The 22,462-nt window shown below is 46.3% G+C and overlaps 1 protein-coding gene across 5 annotated transcripts in view; it reads left to right on the forward strand.

Moving 5' to 3' along the window:
* AK7 (adenylate kinase 7) overlaps positions 1-22,462 on the forward strand; it is a 100,992-nt gene that overhangs the window by 52,840 nt on the left and 25,690 nt on the right. For 4 of the 5 annotated variants that reach the window (XM_010353682.2, XM_030930940.1, XM_030930941.1 and 1 more), the window contains exons 8-12: positions 2,753-2,843; positions 6,493-6,570; positions 8,075-8,224; positions 15,854-15,982; positions 17,594-17,723. In XM_010353682.2, coding sequence (XP_010351984.1) covers positions 2,753-2,843; positions 6,493-6,570; positions 8,075-8,224; positions 15,854-15,982; positions 17,594-17,723 — 578 coding nt within the window. The remainder of the gene's footprint in view (positions 1-2,752; positions 2,844-6,492; positions 6,571-8,074; positions 8,225-15,853; positions 15,983-17,593; positions 17,724-22,462) is intronic. The other variant, XM_030930942.1, reaches the window with a different exon arrangement.

The raw sequence follows: 22,462 nt of genomic DNA on the forward strand, positions 1-22,462 counted from the left end.
CCTGCCTCAGCCTTCCGAGTAGCTGGGACTACAGGCGCCTGCCACCATGCCCGGCTAATTTTTTTATATTTTTGGTAGAGATGGGGTTTCACCATGTCAGCCAGGATGGTCTCGATCTCCTGACCTCGTGATCCATCCACCTCGGCCTCCCAAAGTGCTGGGATTACAGGCGCGAGCCACCGCGCCCCGCTTTATTATTTTTCTTAAAGGAGGATCCTCTAAGTCAGGGATATCCAATCTTTTGGCTTCCCTGGGCCACATTGGAAGAAGATTTGTCTTGGGTCACACATAAAATACACTGACACTAACGATAACTGATGAGCTTTAAAAAAAAAAATCTCATAATGTTTTCAGAAAGTTTACAAAGTGTGTTGGGCCGCATTCAAAGCCATCCTGGGCCTCATGTGGCCCACAGGCCGTGGTTTGACAAGCTTGCTGTAAATGGGCTAAGCTTCAGGCACTACAAAACCCTGGATCTGCTCCATCCCTGGGGATGGAGGGACCGAAACATACCCATTTTTTCTGCAGAGATTTTACATTATGACATTACTGGATTTCAAAGATATAGAAGAGTCTTTTACATTATTAATATAACTTACTTGGCATTAGTCCTTAACATATTACTTCCAAACTTAAATTAGAGGGTGAAATTATTCCCATTACAGAAGGACTTGGGGCCTGTTAAAAACAAGTTATAGGAGGCCATTGTTTTGGACTAAGTTCTTGTACTAGGCCCCAACAGGCCAGACTGAAAATCAAAATGGAGTCACCCATGCTAAAGTTCCAGCACCAAACTGAAACTAAGCTGTTATCTGACCTTTCGAGAAAGCTACTTTCCCAAACAAGCCAGTTTCAGTCTTCAGTAGCTATGATAATAAAACTCTCTGTGTTTTCATCCTTATGACAAAAAGTAGCCTGAAGTAACTTGGTGCTAACCTATCAGTTATCTTTCCTTTCTATTTTTTTTTTTTTTTCTCTCTCTTTTGACATGGAGTCTTGTTCTGTCACCAGGCTGGACTGCAATGGCACAACCTTGGCTCACTGCAACCTCTGCCTCCTGGGTTCAAGCGATTCTCCTGCCTCAGCCTCCTGAGTAGCTGGGACTACAGGTGCCCGCCACCACACCTGGCTAATTTTTGTATTTTTAGTAGAGACAGGGTTTCACCATGTTGGTCAGGCTGGTCTCGAACTCCTGATCTCAGGTGATCCACCTGCCTCGGCCTCCCAAAATGCTGGGATTACAGGTGTGAGTCACTGTGCCCAGCCCCATTAGTTATCTTTCTGTTGTTCTACCTGTCCCTGTCTTACGAGGAAAGTAACTTTGAAATGACCAATGTGCTTCTTGTTCTTTGTTTCTGCTTTCTGCAGCCCTTTCTGCCTGTCGAACCACCCACCTCTGCTCATTTCACTGGCACACTTGTTCTATTTTATGTGTTGAAATGTTGCCTGATTCTAGAATCACAAATAAAGCCAATTGAAATCTTTAACTAGATGTGTTATAATTTTATCTTTTGACAGGCCCATTTAAGTAGCATTTTCCCCCCAGAGGTTTCTTTGAAGATTGTCAAATATTTAACAGAGGAAAAAGCAAAAAGCTGAAATGTTCTGAGAAATGGATATAAAATAGGCTAGGTATAGTGGCTCATGCTTGTAATCCAAACACTTTGGGAGGCCAAGGTGGGAGGATCGCCTGAGCCGAGGAGTTCGGGACCAGGCTGGACAACATAGTGAAACCCTGTCTCTACAAAAAATACAAAAATTAGTCGGGTTTGGTGGCTCGTGCCTGTAGTCCCAGCTACCTGGGAGGCGGAGGTGGGAGGATCACTTGAGCCTGGGAGGTTGAGGCTGCAGTGACCCGTGATTACACCACTGCCTGCCAGCCTGGGTGACAGAGCGAGACTCAAAATAAATAAATAAATGAATAAATAAATAAATATAGAAAAAAAAGAAATAAATACAAAATGAATGTGAACTGCACATTGGGAAGCATGGATCCAATTTATTTTCATTTTATTGAAAGGAAGCTAAGATGGAGGTAGAATTGACAAGTCTATTGTGATAGACATCTATTCACTATTTTTTTCTCTCTGGAATTATTTAATTTTTGTTCCAATCCCTGCTCTTCCTCTCACTAGCTGTGTGAACTTGGGAAAGTTACTTACGGGCATAGCAGCAGTACCTACATGCTAGGGCAGTGAGAATTCCGTGGGATCACACCTGTGCCGCCCTCAGCACAGAGGCAAGCACTCGGAAACCTTGGCAACTCGGAATAGGAAAGCAGGCTTAGGCACTGTTGCTACGTGACTTCCTTAAAAGAGCCACAGCTTGTCTAAATCTGTGTCTTACTTTGTAAAATAGCTCCCTAAAGCACTGTTGTGAGGCTCACATGAGCCACTAGATGGGGAAGGCTTCATAAACTGGGGTCCTACTGGGGTCAGGTCCCCTTGTTGGGAGACATGGCAGTATGCTAGAAAGAAGACAGGTCCAGAAACAGATGGATCTGGCGTCAAAAGCTGCTCTTCCACTTCCGCAACAGCTCTTCAGCCTGAGAAATGTCACCGAACTCTTTAGCATCTTCCTCATGTGGAGAATGCAGATAACCATCCCAACCCTGACCTTACTGAAAATGGAGATAACTTATCAAAGCACCAAACCCCACCCCCAGTCATGGGGGTGGTGGTCAGTGAATTCTAGTTTACTGCATCTCTTTCGCCTTTTCCCTCTGATGATTATTTTACCTGTGGGTCTGCAGAGTGATACAAAACGTCATAGATCACACGCCAAAGCCTCACTACTTGGTTGCTGTGGATGAGTCTGTTCATACCCTGGAAGATATAGTCAAGGTACAGTGGTTTCATCCCATACTTTGATGACATATCATAAATAGTTTTGCCGGCCAGGCACGGTGGCTCGTGCCTGTAATCCTAGCACTTTGGGAGTCGAAGGTGGGCGGATCACCTGAGGTCAGGAGCTCAAGACCAGCCTGGCCAACATGATGAAACCCCATCTCTACTAAAATACAAAAATTAGCCAGGCAGAATGGCGGGTGCCTATAATCCCAGCTACTCGGGAGGCTGAGACGGGAGAATCGCTTGAACCCAGGAGACGGTGGTTGCAGTGAGCCAAGATTGGGCCACTGAACTCTAGCCTGGGCTGCTGAGCAAGACTCCATCTCAAAAAACAAAAACAAAACAAAACAAAACAAAAGAAGTTTTGCCTCCTGGAGTGTAGTTATACAATCAGTTGTGCTAGCAAAACTGGGACTCCTCAGTAGAATATCCCTAAAACCCAAACTCACTATCTGCATTTGCAGTGTATACTTTAACGGTACTACCAAAATATCCTTTCTCTCTTATATGCACAAAGGGAAATAAGAAAGACCACTGTAGGGCTCAGGTTAAGAAGATGGCGATCACTGCACCCCAGACACACATGCAGCTGACACACCAGAACCCTGAAATCCACCAACAGGCACTTGCCCCAAAGTGTTGATATGGTCAGGTTCACCAACCTATTGGCCAATTCCAGGAGCTCTATTTTTAATATTATTTATTTGTTTATTTATTTAGTTTTTTGATAGAGTCTCGCTCTGTCGCCCAGGCTGGAGTGCCATGGTGTGATCATAGCTCACTGCACCCTTCACATCCTGGGCTCAAGAGGTCCTCCTGCCTCAGTTTTTCAAGTAGCTGGGAACACAGGCATGCACCACCATACCTGGCTAATTTTCATTCTTTTTCTTTTTTGTCAAGATGAGGTCTCACCATGAGACCAGACCATGTCTGGTCTGAAACTCCTGAGCCCAAGTGATCCTCCTGCCTCAACCTCCCAAAGTGCTGGGATTACAGGGGTAAGCCACAGTGTCTGGCTAAGTTTGTTTGTTTGTTTTTAATTTTTTAGAGACAGGGTCTTGCTCTGTCACCCAGGCTGGAATGCAGTGGTGTGATCATAGCTCACTGTAACCTCAAACTCCTGGGCTCAAATGATCCTCCCACCTCGGCCTCTGAAAGTGCTAGGATTAGAGGTGTGAGCCATTGTGCCCAGCTTCAGGAGTCTAGATCTGGGAGAGTTTCCTCTTCCAGTCCAGGCTGCTCTGGCTAAAGCAGCTACCATGTGGCCCAGCTAATGCAGCCTTCTCCTGGCTACTCCCTATTCATTTTTTAAGATTCAGCTCAAGCCTGAGCAACATGGTGAAACCCCATCTCTACCACAAAAAAAAAAAAAAAAAAAAAAATACAGAAATCAGCCAGGCATGGTGGTGTGCCTGCAGCCCCAGATACTCAGGAGGCTGAGGTGGGAGGATCACTTGAGCCCAGGAGGCAGAGGTTGCAGTGAGCCAAGATTGTACCACTGCACACTAGCCTGGGTGACAGAGCAAGACCCTGTCAAAAAAAAGAAAAAAGAAAAAGAAAAAAAGAAAAGAAATTCAGTTCATCTATCTTTCTGTGCACGCTCCCTGCCTCATTCCCACCTCCTGCATGGGACAGGTGTCTGTCTTCATCCCAGGTTGTTTTAGTCTGTTTGAGCTGCTACAACAAAATACCATAAACCAAGCAGCTTATAAACAATAGACATTTATTGTTCACAGTTCCAGAGGTTGGGAACTGCAAGATCAAGGCAGATTCAGCCAGGCACAGTGGCTCACACCTGTAATTCCAGCACTTTAAGAGTTCAGGTGGAAGAATCACTTTAGGCCAGGAGTCCAGGACCAGCACTGGGCATAGTGAGACCCCCTCTCTACAAAAATTTTTAAAATTAGCCAGACTTGGTGGTGCACATCTATAGTTTCATCTACTTGAGAGGCTGAGGTGCCAGGATTGCTTGAACCCAGGAATTCAAGGCTGCAGTGAGCTATAATTGCACCACCTTACTCCAGCCTGGGCAATAGAACAAGACCTTGTCTCTTCTCATGCCTGTAATCCCACTTTGGGAGGCCGAGTCAGGCAGATCCCTTGAGATCAGGAGTTCGAGACCAGCCTGACCATCATGGTGAAACCCCATCTCTACTAAAAATACAAAAATTAGCCAGGCGTGGTGATGCATGACTGTAATCCCAGCTACTCAGGAGGCTGAGGCAGGAGAACTGCTTGAACCTGGGAGGCAGAGGTTGCAGTGAGCTAAGATTGTGCCACTGCACTCCAGCCTGGGTGACAGAGCAAGACCTTGTCTCAAAAACAAACAAACAAAAAAATTGTGGGGAAAAAAAAATGACAGATGGTTACTTAGTTTTTATTTAATATACATTGTAGATTAAAATTAATATTTATAAATATATTATAATTTATTAATGTAGTTTTATTTTATACACACACACACACACACACACACAGAGCAGCGTACAGAAAATAAGATTAAAAAGAAAAGGAATTGACTGGGCGCAGTGGCTCACACCTATACTCCCATTCAGTGTCTGATGAGGGCCCGCTTTTTGGCTTCATAGATGTCGCCTTCTCCCTGTGTCCTCACATGGTGGAGGGGCGAAGGTACTCTCTGGGGTCCTTTTATAAGACACTAATCTCATTCTTTTTTTTTTTTTTTTTTTTTTTTGAGATGGAGTCTCGCTCTGTCGCCCAGGCTGGAGTACAGTGGCCGGATCTCAGCTCACTGCAAGCTCCGCCTCCCGGGTTTACGCCATTCTCCTGCCTCAGCCTCCCGAGTAGCTGGGACTACAGGCGCCCGCCACCTCGCCCGGCTAGTTTTTTGTATTTTTTAGTAGAGACGGGGTTTCACCGTGTTAGCCAGGATGGTCTCGATCTCCTGACCTCGTGATCCGCCCGTCTCGGCCTCCCAAAGTGCTGGGATTACAGGCTTGAGCCACCGTGCCCGGCCCACTAATCTCATTCTTGAGGGCTCTACCCTCATGATCCACTTTCCTAAAAGTCCCAACTCCTAATACCATCAGCTTAAGGGTGAAGATCTCAACATGTGAATTTTGTGGGACACAGACATTCAGACTATAGCACAGAATCCCCTTTGCTGAGCTGCAGACACTCCACATGATCATTAACTGTGTACAGTTCTGTCTCTCTTTTCACACTGGGAGCTCTTGAGGGCAGATCGTTATCTCCACTACCTGGCACTAATGCTATTTTAAAAAATCCAATTATGTTCACATTCATTTGAGGTTGTTTATTTGTTTGTTTTTGAGACAGAGTCTTGCTCTATCAGCCAGGCTGGAGTACCGTGGTGTGATCTCGACTCACTGAAACCTCCGCCTCCTGGGTTCAAGCAATTCTTGTGTCTCAGCCTCCAGAGTAGCTGGTACTACAGGCACGTGCCACCACGCCTGGCTAACTTTTGTATTTTTAGTGGAGATGGGGTTTTACCATGTTGGCCAGGTTGGTCTCGAACTCCTGATCTCAGGTGATCCGCCCACCTCGGCCCCCCAAAGTGTTGGGATTACAGGCGTGAGCAAATGTGCCTGGTCCATTTGAGTTTTATATAAAGTAAAGCCTTCCAGGTAAACCAAATAATATTTCAATTTTCCTCTAACAGTGTATCAGTAAAAATACTGGCCCTGGAAAAATCCAGAAAATACCCAGAGAAAATGCATACCTAACCAAGGACTTAACGGTTAGTATATGAGGTGTTTTTTGTTTTTTTTTTTTTAACTATCTTTCTCAATAATATTGAGTATTTTTTTTTTTTTAATATCAGATAGGTTTTGGCTAAATAACATTGATCTGTGAGGGATTTGGTGTCAGAAGGCCTAGGTTCCAATGCCATCTTCAACTCCTACCACACCAGGTGTTCTACCCTAAGACAACTTACTCTTGTCTTCAGCTGTCTTTCCTGAAAAACCCCCAGAGGTCGTGGTCAGAAAATGGATTTGGGCCGGACACAGTGACTCATACCCATAATCCCTGCACTTTGGGAGACCAAGGTGGGTGGATCACCTGAGGTCAGGAGTTTGAGACCAGCGTGACCAACAGGGTGAAACCCTGTCTCTACTAAAAATACAAAATTAGCTGGGCTTGGTGACACATGCCTGTAATCGCAGCTACTTGGGAGGCTGAGGCAGGAGAATCACTTGAACCCAGGAAGCGGAGGTTGTGGTGAGCCTAGATCGCACCGTTGCACTCCAGCCTGGGCAATGAGAAACTCCATCTCAAAAAAAAAAAAAAGAAGAAACAAAACAGAATGTATTTGGAAGCTATTTGATGCATAAAATGCCATTCAAACACTGGGAATTATTTTCTTTGGCCTCTTTCTAAAATTCAAACAGCAGGCTGAGATTCCAATTCCATTACAACAACAAAAAAATAGGGTTTTTTGCAGTGTGCTTTTTAAGCTTGCATTAGAATGCAATTCTTTTTAAGAATAAATTGCATTTAAACACTGCACTCGAATATGTTTCTGAAAGGACTAATACTATTGATTGCCCTGAGAAGCAGAACTGGGTTGGTGGTGGTCAAAGGTCAGAGGGAATTTTTTGTTGTTGTTGTTGAGATGGAGTCTCGCTCTGTCGCCCAGGCTGGAGTGCAGTGGTGCGATCTCGGCTCACTGCAATTTCCACCTCCTGGGTTCATGCCATTCTCCTGCCTCGGCCTCCCAAGTAGCTGGGACTACTGGTGCCCGCCACCACACCCGGCTAATTTTTCGTATTTTTTAGTAGAGACGGAATTTCACTGTGTTAGCCAGGATGACCTCAACCTCCTGACCTCATGATCCGCCCACCTGGGCCTCCCAAAGTGCTGGGATTACAGGTGTGAGCCACCCCACCCAGTGGGAATATTTTTCTCTACACCTTTTGTTCTTTTGGATTTTGAACCATGAAACTGCAGTATTCAAAAAGTAGATGCAATTAAAATATTTTAAAAAGAAAATTTGATTTCCAGTATCTTCCTACTCTTTCAGCCAGAATGTGGCCCGCCATCAGAGTAGACATGGAGACTGTTCAGAAGTAACATAGTATCACACAGGTGCTCTGTAAATACTCAGTGCTGGATTAATTGACTTCCACATTTAGTGAATGGATATTGTCTTTCTTTAATAACCATAGTGATTTTGGTCTGTTATGATAGTCAGAATTAAACAACAAAAAAAGACAAATCTCTAATTTTCCTCTATCTTTTAGCAAGATTGTCTTGACCACTTACTGGTCAACTTAAGAATGGAAGCGCTCTTTGTGAAGGAGAATTTTAATATCCGGTGGGCAGCCCAAACAGGATTTGTGGAAAATATCAACGGTATCCTCAAAGAGTACAAGCAAAGCAGAGGATTAATGGTAACTATCACCAATTCCCATTGAAACTTCTGATTCAAGCGAAATAAATCAGACTTCTAAGTGTGATGATGCCAATGGAAGTATTTGCTTTGTCAAACGTTCAAATTTCTAATTTCAAGTTGTTTTTCAAATTTCACAAATTTGTCCAGGTCTAACAAATTTACGTGTATGTTAAATTAATACTTGTCAACCAAACATGAACAGTTTTAAAGTTAACATAGATAATAATGTATGCAAATTGCACATGATAGAAAACTCGAGTGATGTCACAGTGTTGTCCATATAAAGAAGAATATTAAATAGGGAAAAATATCAAGTGCCTTACTGGCTGGCTTGTCTCAGTCCTAGGTATACATGTGGGAGGTAGAAGAAGCCTGATTACTACTTTGACCTCTTTCTAAGTGGTCAGAGGACTCACTGGTCATTTTAATTATCACAGCTTTTCAAGGTCGATATTCTTTTTAAAAAATTAATTAATTGAAATGGACAAATAGATTACATACATGTATCCTGTACAACATAATGTTTTGAAATATGTAGACACTGTGGAATGGCTAAATCGAGCTAATTAACATCTGTGTGAACTCACACACTTACCATTTTTTATGGTGAAAAGTAGATATTCTTATTTCCATAGTATAGATGAGGAAACTAAGGCTCAGAGAGATGAAGTAACTTTTTTTTTTTTCTCTTTTCTTTTTTTTTTTTTTAGACAGAGTCTCACTCTGTTGCCCAGGCTGGAGTCCTGCAGTGTGATCTCAGCTCACAGCAACCTTTGCGTCCTGGGTTGAAGCAATTCTCATGCCTCAGCCTCCTGAGCAGTACCTGAGACTATAGGCGTGCACTACCACATCTGGCTAATTTTTGTAATTTTAGTAGAAATGGGGTTTCACTATGTGGACCAGGCTGGTTTTGAACTCCTGGCCTCAAGCAATCCGCTTGCATTGGCCTCCCATAGTGCTGGGATTACAGGTTTGAGCCACCGTGCCTGGTTGCAGCAACTTTTTCTTTTTCTTTCTTTTTTTTTCTTTTTTTGAGACAGAGTGTCGCTCCATAGCCCAGGCTGGAGGACAGTGGCGTGATCTCGGCTCACTTCAACCTCTGCCTCCAGGGTTCAAGTGATCCTCCTGCCTCAGCCTCCTGAGTAGGTAGCAACTTTTTCAAGGTCACACAGCTAGTCAGAGATTCAAACTAGGTAGGATGCAGACGTAACTAGAATGTCCACATCTAACTGCAGGGCGGCCACACTTGGCTCTCTGAAATCAGATCAGTGAAGCACCTGTGTAGAGCTTTGGCTGTGTCCCAGGGAAACATTCTAAAGACAAAAGTAGGTCATACACAAGAAAGCGTTTTGGGCCGGGCGCGGTGGCTCAAGCCTGTAATCCCAGCACTTTGGGAGGCCGAGACGGGCGGATCACGAGGTCAGGAGATCGAGACCATCCTGACGAACACGGTGAAACCCCGTCTCTACTAAAAAAATACAAAAAAACTAGCCGGGCGAGGTGGCGGGCGCCTGTAATCCCAGCTACTCGGGAGGCTGAGGCAGGAGAATGGCGTAAACCCGGGAGGCGGAGCTGGCAGTGAGCTGAGATCCGGCCACTGCACTCCAGCCTGGGCGACAGAGCGAGACTCAGTCTCAAAAAAAAAAAAAAAAAAAAAAAAAAAGAAAGCGTTTTGAAAACTGTAAAATGGCATATGTGAGTAACAGGTGTCATCATAATCATAATTATCACTGTTGAAGGGAACGCTCTACATAAGCAAGTATAGTGTCACCGTCATATCCTTAGAACCATATTCTCTTGGGAGAAAAGCATGTCTAGTTAAGAATAAGCAAAACATGTACCACTTAGCTAAAGAAATAATGATCCCTTTAAGCATCTAAGATCCTCATGGTGGCTGTACTGGGAGGTTATCCTGAGATATATCTCAGAAGTTAGACTAATGTCCTCTCTAGGTCAACTGTAACAACAACACACAGAGTAGAAATATGACAAGACAGTTTGAAGAGACCGTATGGTTCCTGATGAGCAAGACTGGACAAGAACATGATAGAGGGAATAGTATATCTAAAAACTAAATAGAGTATGTCTGTCCCTAGGGTCAGTTAGCCACAGGAAACACTACCGAGGCCAGTGTAGACCCACAGGTGTCACCCAGAGACATCCCCAAAAGATGGAGTCTCAAGCCACGCACTTGCGTGATCGCAGTGCCTTTAGCAAGGAAAAGTCATTGCTGCTTCAGAGACAGACGCATCAAGCCACCTTGACCCATTGCCTCCAGTTAGTTCATCCTACTTCCCTTGTTCTCATCAAAGCTCATCAAGCAGCCCTGTAAGACTTGGCTCCCAGTGTCCGTCAGCTCAAAAGGAGTAAATGTACCAAACATGTGAACTTGGAGTGGTTGATTCAGTGGCAGTCATTTGATTCAGTGGCAGTCATACTTCTCACGGTAAATAAACGAATGGATTGGCATCCTGGTTTCACACCCGGATAAAGTGAGCCTCCTCTTGGTCGGACCCACTCTTGGTCTGTGGACAAATGAGACACCTGAACGTGCTCAGTTGACAGCCGGATCTCAGGCCTTGGTGAATGCACTGCACCTCTCCAGGGACCCAGCCCGGCTCATCAGGACTCAGCTCCGGAACTGCCTCCTTCAGCTGCCTGCCATCCTCCCTATCCGATGGGGCCACACTCCTCACCAGTACCATCCATCATCCCTATCTGACGGGGCCGCACTCCTCACCAGAACCATCCATCCTCTCTATCCGACAGGGCTGCACTCCTCACCAGAACCATCTATCATCCCTATCCAACAGGACTGTGTTCCTCACCAGAACCATCCATCCTCCCTATCCGACGGGACCATGCTCTTCACCAGAACCATCCATCATCCCTATCCAATGGGACAGCACTCCTCACCAGAGCCATCCATCCTCCCTACCCGACGGGACCATGCTCTTCACCAGAACCATCCATCATCCCTATCCAATGGGACAGCACTCCTCACCAGAGCCATCCATCCTCCCTACCCGACGGGACCATGCTCTTCACCAGAACCATCCATCATCCCTATCCAATGGGACAGCACTCCTCACCAGAACCATCCATCCTCCCTATACGACAGGACTGCACTCACCAGAAACATCCATCATCCCTATCCGATAGGACTGCACTTCTCACCAGAACCATCCATCCTCCTTATCAGACAGGACTGCACTCACCAGAACCATCCATCATCCCTATCCAACAAGGTCACACTCCTTGCCAGAACCATCCATCATCCCTATCCAACAAGGTCACACTCCTTGCCAGAACCATTCATCATCCCTATCCGACAGGACTGCACACCTCACCAGAACCATCCATCATCCCTATCCAAAGGGGTCACACTCCTCACCAGAACCATCCATCATCCCTATCCAAAGGGGTCACACTCCTCACCAGAACCATCCATCATCCCTATCCAATGGGACAGCACTCCTCACCAGAGCCATCCATCCTCCCTACCCGACGGGACCATGCTCTTCACCAGAACCATCCATCATCCCTATCCAATGGGACAGCACTCCTCACCAGAGCCATCCATCCTCCCTACCCGACGGGACCATGCTCTTCACCAGAACCATCCATCATCCCTATCCAATGGGACAGCACTCCTCACCAGAACCATCCATCCTCCCTATACGACAGGACTGCACTCACCAGAAACATCCATCATCCCTATCCGATAGGACTGCACTTCTCACCAGAACCATCCATCCTCCTTATCAGACAGGACTGCACTCACCAGAACCATCCATCATCCCTATCCAACAAGGTCACACTCCTTGCCAGAACCATCCATCATCCCTATCCAACAAGGTCACACTCCTTGCCAGAACCATTCATCATCCCTATCCGACAGGACTGCACACCTCACCAGAACCATCCATCATCCCTATCCAAAGGGGTCACACTCCTCACCAGAACCATCCATCATCCCTATCCAAAGGGGTCACACTCCTCACCAGAACCATCCATCATCCCTATCCAATGGGACAGCACTCCTCACCAGAGCCATCCATCCTCCCTACCCGACGGGACCATGCTCTTCACCAGAACCATCCATCATCCCTATCCAATGGGACAGCACTCCTCACCAGAGCCATCCATCCTCCCTACCCGACGGGACCATGCTCTTCACCAGAACCATCCATCATCCCTATCCAATGGGACAGCACTCCTCACCAGAGCCATCCATCCTCCCTACCCGACGGGACCATGCTCTTCACCAGAACCATCCATCATCCCTATCCAATGGGACAGCACTCCTCACCAGAACCATCCATCCTCCCTATACGACAGGACTGCACTCACCAGAAACATCCATCATCCCTATCCAACAAGGTCACACTCCTTGCCAGAACCATCCATCATCCCTATCCAACAAGGTCACACTCCTTGCCAGAACCATTCATCATCCCTATCCGACAGGACTGCACACCTCACCAGAACCATCCATCATCCCTATCCAAAGGGGTCACACTCCTCACCAGAACCATCCATCATCCCTATCCAAAGGGGTCACACTCCTCACCAGAACCATCCATCATCCCTATCCAATGGGACAGCACTCCTCACCAGAACCATCCATCCTCCCTATACGACAGGACTGCACTCACCAGAAACATCCATCATCCCTATCCGATAGGACTGCACTCCTCACCAGAACCATCCATCATCCCTATCCAATGGGACAGCACTCCTCACCAGAACCATCCATCCTCCCTATACGACAGGACTGCACTCACCAGAAACATCCATCATCCCTATCCGATAGGACTGCACTCCTCACCAGAACCATCCATCCTCCTTATCAGACAGGACTGCACTCACCAGAACCGTCCATCATCCCTATCCAACAAGGTCACACTCCTTGCCAGAACCATCCATCATCCCTATCCAACAAGGTCACACTCCTTGCCAGAACCATTCATCATCCCTATCCGACAGGACTGCACACCTCACCAGAACCATCCATCATCCCTATCCAAAGGGGTCACACTCCTCACCAGAACCATCCATCATCCCTATCCAAAGGGGTCACACTCCTCACCAGAACCATCCATCATCCCTATCCGAAGGGGTCACACTCCTCACCAGAACCATCCATCATCCCTATCCGATGGGACAGCACTCCTCACCAGAACCATTCATCATCCCTATCCGATGGGGTCACACTGCTCACGAGAACCACCCATCATCCCTATCCAACAGGACTGTGCTCCTCACCAGAAGCATCCATCATCCCTATCTGACAGGACCGTGCTCCTCACCAGAACCATCCATCATCCCTATCCGGTGGGATAGTGCTCCTCACCAGAAGCATCCATCATCCCTATCTGACAGGACCGCACTCCTCACCAGAACCATCCTGTGTGCTGCCTACTTCCTTCACCGTCTTGGTTTCCTCACCTGTCAAATGGTAGTAATGATAATAACCAACTTGGTGGATGAAATTATATAATCTGTAAGCATACGGACACTCTACCAATGGAAATCCTTTTCATGAGCACAATTCCAAAATTTACCTTGCAAAATACGGGCCCTCAGTTTCACAACTGTTTGGATCTTTTTGAAATAAATAACTATATGTTACTGATATTTTGACCTCTGTTAGAAATGAATATTTACTCACTGATTAGGAACACCACAGGGCTTCTTTAGCATTCAGTCAAATTTATCAGCAGGAGAAATGGTGGTTTTTTTTTAAATGAGTATGTTTTTAAAAAATTAGAATAAATTTTTAAAAATTGAGACAGGGTGTTGCTCTGTTGCCCAGCTTGGAGTGCAGTGGTGTGACTGCGACTCACTGCAGCCTAGACCTCCTGGGCTTAAGCACTCCTCCTGCCTCAGCCTGGGCCCCTAAGTAGCTGGGACCACAGGCACATGCGACTATGCCCAGCCAATATTAAAAAATTTTTTTTTTTTTTTGTAGAGATGGGGATCTCACTATATTGCTGAAGCTGGCTTCGTTTTTTGTAGAGACGGGGACCTCCCTATATTGCTCAGGCTGGCCTCGAACTCCTGGGCTCCAGGGATCCTCCTGCCTCAGCCTCCTAAACTGCTGGGATTACAGGCATGAGCCACAATGCCTGGCCTAAAAATTAGAATAAATTAACTGTGCTAAAAAATGATTGGCTAAGCGTGGTGGCTCACACCTGTAATCCTAGCACTTTGGGAGGTTGGGTGGGTGGATCACCTGAGGTCAGGAGTTCAAGACCAGCCTGGTTAACTTGGTGAAACCCCATTTCTACTAAAAATACAAAAAATTAGCTGAGTGTGGTGGTGTGCACCAGTAATCCCAGCTACTCAGGAGGCTAAGGCAGGACAATCACTTGAACCCGGGAGGCGGACCTTGCAGTGAGCCGAGATTGCGCCATTGCACTCCAGTTTGGGCAATAAGAGTAAAATTCTGTCTCAAAATAATAATAATAATAATAATAATAATAAAAGACCAAGCCAGGTGCAGTGGCTCACACCTGTAATCCCAACACTTTGGGAGGCCGAGGCAGGAGGATTGCTTGAGTGCAGGAGTTTGGGACCAGCCTGAGCCACACAGTGAGATCTCATCTCTACAGAAAGTATAAAAAGTAGACGAACATGGTGGTGTGCATCTGTAGTCCCAGATACTTGTGAGGCTGAGCTGGGAGGATAGTTTGAGCCCAGGAGTTTGAGGCTGCAGTGAGCTGTGATCGCACCACTACACTCCAGCCTGGGCAACAGAGGGAGCGCCTATCTCAATACAAAACAAACAAAACAAAACAAATAATTAAAGACCAAATTCAGTACAGAAATAGTATTCAGGCAGTGAATTAGGCCCCTTGCACACTGAACCAGAAATTCTTTGCTTTGTTACTGTTACAAAGGTAGCAAAATGCCCTGTACTGTGCACTGTCTTGTGAAACTGGTAGCGTGTAATTCCTGAGCACTTACTCTTTAGTGATCTGTGTTGTTCCTGACACATCTTCTTATGTGTTCCTATCCACCAGCCCCAGATCAGCCCACGTAGTTGGTGCCTATTGAATACCTACTGAATGAATGGACATGAACCAGAACATGAACTGTCTGACCAGGGGGCAGACGCTTTAGGGATGACGTGGCAGCCACCGTGGTGGTGGTGGGGGTGGAGGCGTGGCTCTGGAGTCTCCACAGAGGAGTGACAGTTAGCCTGCAGGGTCCAGAGGCTTTGTTTTCAAAAGGCACTCCCAGCTGGGCACGGTGGCTCATGCCTGTAATCCCAGCACTTTGGGAAGCCGAGGTGGGTAGATCATGTGAGGCCAGGAGTTTGAGACCAGCTTGACCAACATGGAGAAAACCCGTCTCTACAAAAAATACAAAAATTAGCCAGGCATGGTGGTGCGCACATGTAGTCTCAGCTACTCAGGAGGCTGAGGCGAGAATCGCTTGAACCTGGGAGGTAGAGGTTGCAGTAAGTGAGATGACGCACACCACTACACTCCAGCCTGAGCAACTGGACTCTGTCTCAAAAAAAAAAAAAAAAAAGCACTCCCCTGAAATAGAAAACCACTCTGTCTATCTACAGATCATTCATAGCTTGCCCTATGTTCCTTACTCTCTCCTCTTTCAGCCAATCAAGATCTGCATTCTCGGTCCCCCTGCTGTGGGAAAATCCAGTATTGCTGAAGAATTGGCCAAGTACTACAAACTGCATCACATCCAACTGAAAGATGTTATTTCTGAAGCCATAGCAAAACTGGTAACACTTTAAACTATTTTCCTGGGCATTTTAATTAATTACTGTATTGTTCTGAGGGTGAAAATATGTATATTATTCAACTTAGCCAGCCGGACGCAGTTTAGATGATTCCAATTTTGTTTGGCAACATCCGAGGCGTCCTAATCAGTAGCCAGGGGAACATCTGGCTTCTCTTCCCCCTCAGGCCTGAGCAGAGTGTTGACCTTGGCCACACTGGTGTCAGAGAGCTTCTTCACAGCCTGTTGGATGTGGCGCTTTCTGGCTTTGGCATCCGCATTGAATACAAGTGTGTGTTTGTCTCCTCTCTTCCTCGTGGCCAACTCAGAGGCCGGGGGAAGTTAGTTGATGATGGCACAGTGGTCACTCTGGTTTCTCCTGAGGACACTCATCGGAGGATATCGGGGCTGCCCCTGGAGCCACAGTGTCCTGGGACACCAGAAGGTAGATGACGTGCAGATCTTCTTTTCTCTGTGGCTGTGGACACCTTTCAGCACTGCCTTCTTGGCCTTTAAAGATTTTGCTTTTGCTTTAGCTTAGGGAAAGAAAGGATCTTCCTTCTTTACCTTCAGAGCCATCTTGTAAAATGGCTTTTCTTTTTTTTTTTTTGAGACGGAGTCTCACTTTATTGCCCAGGCTGTAGTGCAGTGGCACGATCTCAGCTTACTGCAACCTCTGCCTCCTGGGTTCAAGCAGTTCTCCTGCCTCAGCCTCCCAAGTGCCTGGGATTACAGGCACGTACCACCATGCCTGACTAATTTTTGTATTTTTAGTAGAGACAGGGTTTCACCATGTTGGCCAGGCTGGTCTTGAACACTCCTGAGCTCAGGTGATCCGCCCGCCTTGGCCTCCCAAAGTGCTGGGATTACAAGTGTGAGCCACCACACCCAGCCTGAAATGGCTTTTAACTACTTTATTGGGAATTTTAACATTTTAGAAATGCTTTTTTTAGTTTTATAATAAACAAGCAACTGATTTCATATGTCAGTAAACAGGAGATGTTATTTTCATTGAATTTTATTGTTGCCCCCAGTTATGAAAACACAAAACTCTACAGGGCTTTCCTCTGAGATGGAAGCAGCTTCCATGAGTTGCCCTTGAAATGTAGTCTGCCTCCAGCTGTGGTTCAAAGTATAGCTTGTGTTCTCTCTGTTGCCTGGAACACTTTTAGGTGTTTTATTCGTGTTGTATGTTTCTCAGGGTATTATCAAACTTTATTTATAAACTGCTTTTTATCATTTTATTGGAAATGGCTGATACTGAGGTAGTTTTCATAAATGATTATTAAAAGTCTTGATTTCTACAACATGTGGTTCCTTCAAGGAAGATACAACCCCATACCTTAGAATAACACATTAGAAAAATGTTGACTCAAGCAGTTCCGGCATTAGCACAAAGATATACTTATCTCTTAAATATGCTGTTAAGAAAAACCTCAAGGATCTCATGTGTCTTTGTGGATATGTGCATCCTGCAAAATGTTGCATGACAGCTGTCATAGGGTACATGTCCTGTTTGGGTCCCAAGCTTTTTCCAGGATCACCTGCCAGCTGATTTGTGAGTAGCAAATCAATGTGGGGCATCAACCAATGTGAATATCCCTGTGGTATGCAGGAGACGATTGTTGCCCCTAAGGATATAGGGGAAGGAGAAGAAGAAGTCGAAGAGGAAGAGGAGGAGGAGAATGTGGAAGATGCACAGGAGCTCCTAGATGGCATCAGGGAGAGCATGGAGCAGAACGCAGGTAATGCACACCCAGCAGAGAGCCGCGCCGCTCTCGTGAAGAGTGGCTATTTTTTAAAATCTGGTTATAAAAGACTGTTTACAAAAAGAAAGAGAAATAAAAGACTGTTTACTATTAAGAGTAAAGTACAGGCGGACGCCATGGCTTATGCCTGTAATCCCAGCACTTTGGGAGTCTGAGGCGGGAGGATCACTTAAGGCCAGGAGTTTGAGACCAGCCTGAGCAGCATGGTGAAACCCCATCTCTACAAAAAAAAAAAAAAAAAAAAAAAGTTAGCTAGGCAAGGCCAGGCGCAGTGGCTCATGCCTGTAATTCCAGCACTTTGGGAGGCCGAGGCAGGCGGATCACCTGAGGTCATCAGTTTGAGACCAGCCTGGCCAACATGGTGAAACCCCATCTCTACTAAAAATACAAAAAATTTGCCAGGTGTGGTGCCGCACACCTGTAATCCCAGCTACTCAGGAGGCTGAGGCAGGACAATCGCTTGAACCTGGGAGGCGGAGGTTGCAGTGAGCCAAGTTCATGCCATTGCGCTCCAGCCTGGGTAACAAGAGTGAAACTCTGTCTCAAAAAAACAATTAGCTGGGCATGGTGGCATTGCCCGTAGTCCCAGCTATTGGTTGAGGCAGGAGGATCACTTGCGCCCGGGAGGTTGAAGCTGTAGTAAGCCATGATCGTGCCCTTGCATTCCAGCATGGGTGACAGAGTAAGATCCTGTCTCAACAGAAAAAAAAAAAAAGAAAAAGAAAAAGGAAAAAGTAAAGTACAGAAATTATAACAAAAAAAAATCCTTCATAATCTCATTGTTAACATTTTGGTGATGATCTGTTGGTAGGATGGGGAAGAACTTCTTAAGTTAAAAAGAAAAAAAAATCGGCCGGGTGAGGTGACTCACGCCCATAATCCCCGCACTTTGGGAGGCCAAGGCGGGTGGATCACCTGAGGTCAGGAGTTTGAGACCAGCCTGGCCAACATGGTGAAAACCTGCCTCTACTAAAAATACAAAAATTAGCCTGGCGTGGTGGCACGTGCCTGTAATCCTAGCTACTCGGGAGAGTGAGGCAGGAGAATCACCTGAACCCAGGAGGCGGAGGCTGTAGTGAGCCGAGATCGTGCCACGGCACTCCAGCCTGGGTGACAGAGCAAGACTCCGTCTCAAAAAAAAAAAAAAGAAGAAAAAAAAATCACACGTGTTCATAAATTGGACAAACCCAGAAAAAATATTGACACTGATATGATAAATTAATATCCTTAATATAGAAAATGTTCAGGCAAATTGATAAGAGAGTTATGAAATCCTTAATAGAAAAAAAATGGATGAGGCCAGGCACGGTGGCTCTCGAGGTCAGGAGTTCAAAATCAGCATGGCCAAGAGGTTGAACCCCATCTCTACTAAAACTACAAAAATTAGCCAGGCACGGTGGTAGGCACCTGTAATCCTAGCTACTTGGAAGGCTGAGGCAGAAGAATCGCTTGAACCTGGGTGGCAGAGGTTGCAGTGAGCCGAGATCACGCCACTGCAGTCTAGCCTGGGCAGCAGAGTGAGACTCCCTTTCAAAAAAAAAAAAAAAAAGAAAGAAAAAAAAATGATTAATGAAATGGGCCAATAAGTAATACAGGAAGATGTATAAATAAATGGGAAATTATTCTTACTCACTTAGTAATTAATTGTAACCAGTTTGTTGAACAAAGTAATCACAGTAAGGTGTTGCTTTCAACTCAAGACTGGATTCGTTCTTCCCTTGGAAAGAATTTCAGGCTGGTTCCATTGCAACTCTTAGATAGTGAGTAGCCCCTTTGTTTATTCATGCTTTAGGAAGTCTGTTCCAATCAAATAATTACAAACTGGGTTTTGAGCTGAGAGGTCTCTAAGGGATCTTGCTACCTGCAGGAAAGCAGTCAGTAGCAGTTATTAGAAAAATAAAGCCATTTCTTCATTTTTACACTTGGACAGTTGAGATCCTCCATCATCTGGTTATTGTAGTATCGCCTTCAGACTCATCTAATGCAGTTTCTCCCCTTTGCCGACTTCTCAACCACCTTTATTTCCTCTCCTCTTCCTTCCTCCTCCCTTCTTGCTGGTGGCCATTTCTGATCCTCCAGGGATCAAGGACAGGGGAGAAGGACAGAGACAGATGTGGCCAACTCAGATGTAAGTTGGCACTAGATGACAGACAGGCATGCTCACTGCTCCTTCGCCATCTCTCAGGGGCTCTTGAGATTCTCCCACTGAGAACTGCCCACTGCACCGCTGGGGCATGGCTCTTGACTGCCTCCATGGCCATCACTGTTCTTCTGGTACTCCACCCCTTCGTCCCAGAGGTTGCCCTCTTCCCAGTTACTCACCTCCACCTGGGTTGGAGACCTAGTTTCCCTCTCCTAACTTCATCCTATTACCTACCAGGTGTCCACGTCACCCACGTTCCACTCAGGGAACCCGCGACTGTCCGGGGGCTATGTGCCATTGGCCAGCTTGAGGAGGGTTCACTCTGGTCCCTGGTTCTCACTCCTTATGTTTGTCACTGCCCGCTTCCATCGAGGTCTCTAGTCCCCCGACCCTTTCTCTGAAGGCCAGGTTAGCCCTGAACCTCTCTCCTCTTCCCCTCTACCAGATCAACCTAGTTTTCTGGGATGGAGGAGGTGGTTTTGCGTGCAAACACCAAGTGTCCGCTGAAAGCAGCCCATCATCTGAGTCTTGGTTTCTGCTTCCTTGTGAGCTGCACCAGAAGGAAATGGCATCTGGAATTCCAGAGAGATTTCCCAGAGGGGAAAGGAGTGCACAGATGAATGCTTGGGGGTGTAACGTTGCCTGTGCCTTCCCATAAGGCATTTGGGGATCACTATTTTGGTTTTAGAGAGTCTAAAAGAGTGGAGTTGGGAATGGGGGCTCATGCTATATTCCCAGTACTTTGAGAGGTCAAGGTGGGAAGATTGTTTGAGGTCAGCCTGGGCAACATAGCAAGACCCCTCATGCCTACAAAAAAAAGTCTAGCAGAGTTCTGATGCTCACCTTTTGGGTGAGGTGGAAAAAAACAAGACATTCCATTGTGAGGACATCTGTGGATGGAAATCTGTCAAGGCCACATTGAGGGGTGTGGGGCTGGGAGTTTTAGGAAGCCACAGTGTATATGGCCATGTGTAAGTAAAGCTTACAGCTGGGGTGTAAGGCTAGAAACGGGGTGCCAGGAGCAAGGAACTATGCCACCCCCTAAGGAGAGACAAGAATGTCTAATAATCAGGCTAACAGGACTCAGCAAACATTGAACTTTATTTATTTATCTACTTATTTATTTATTTTTGAGAATGAGTCTCACTCTGTCACCCAGGCTGGAGTGCAGTGGTGTGATCTCGGCTCACCGTAACCTCCGCCTCCCGGCTTCAAGCAATTCTCAGCCTCCTGAGTAGCTGGGATTACAGGCACGCACCACCACGCCTAGCTAATTTTTTGTATTTTTGGTTGAGATGGGGTTTCGCCATGTTGGCCAGGCTAGTCTTGAATTCCTGGCCTCAAGTGATCTGCCCACCTTGGCCTCCCAAAGTGCTGGGATTACAGGTGTGAGCCACTGTGCTTGGCTGAACATTATTTATTGACAGAGGCCTATATAATTGGCCTTTGCAAGGGCCCAAAAATCTTATCCAAGGCTTAACCTAACAGTTAAGCACCAACTGAGCTCTTTTCATGCTTGGGGAGGTGACCACATGGAACAAGAATTAGAGCAGAGACAGTGCCCAGCTGAGAACACACACTGAGGCCCCCAGGCTCCTAAAGGGCCTGTCCTCGCACTCTGTTCTTCCCCCAGATGTGAGAGGCCAAACAGGTTCAGCAGCCTCTGTCAAGAGAGATGTAAGAGGGGCCCTGGGAGGGGGCAGAGGAAGTGGTCGTGTGGGGAAGATAAGTCTTTAGAACAGCCAGCATCCTTCGAAGCTGCTCTCCCACATGTGACTCTCCGCTCCCCCACTTCCTACAAGATTGGAATCACTCAATTCCTTTTCACTTTCTCAGGTGTGTCCAAAAATCCCTCCGATCCATATTTACCTGAGACGAAAACATAGACCTTGCTTATGTTTGAACAAAACAAGACCTTTGAACCCATGGCACTGAGGTCAGCTCACTTTTCCCTCACATGGCTGCATTTGTTACCACATGATTCCAATGATTCTAGCAAAATGAGTTTCCCAGTCCCACAGTGAGGCCCCTCCATGTCCTAACTCCACTCCCATCGGCCCCTGACGGTGCAGCAAAATAAGGGCTTTGTTACACCATAGAGTGTGCTAATTGCAGATGTTGTGCTCACTTTACATATTTCAAAAGCATTGTGAAATTACTGGATCTAGCCGGACGCGGTGGCCGAAGCCTGTAATCCCAGCACTTTGGGAGGCCGAGACGGGCGGATCACGAGGTCAGGAGATCGAGACCATCCTGGCTAACACGGTGAAACCCCGTCTCTACTAAAAATACAAAAAACTAGCCGGGCGAGGTGGCGGGCGCCTGTAGTCCCAGCTACTCCGGAGGCTGAGGCAGGAGAATGGTGTAAACTCGGGAGGCGGAGCTTGCAGTGAGCTGAGATCCGGCCACTGCACTCCAGCCTGGGCGACAGAGCGAGACTCCGTCTCAAAAAAAAAAAAAAAAAAAAGAAATTACTGGATCTAGTTGGTAGGATTCATGGTGATCACTGGACTAGTCTTTCAACTTTTCTCTGAGTTTGAAAATAAAAAGGGGAAGAAAAGTCTGTAAATGT

Source organism: Rhinopithecus roxellana, chromosome 5 (assembly GCF_007565055.1).
Source record: "Rhinopithecus roxellana isolate Shanxi Qingling chromosome 5, ASM756505v1, whole genome shotgun sequence".
NCBI classification, from domain to species: Eukaryota; Metazoa; Chordata; class Mammalia; order Primates; family Cercopithecidae; genus Rhinopithecus; species Rhinopithecus roxellana.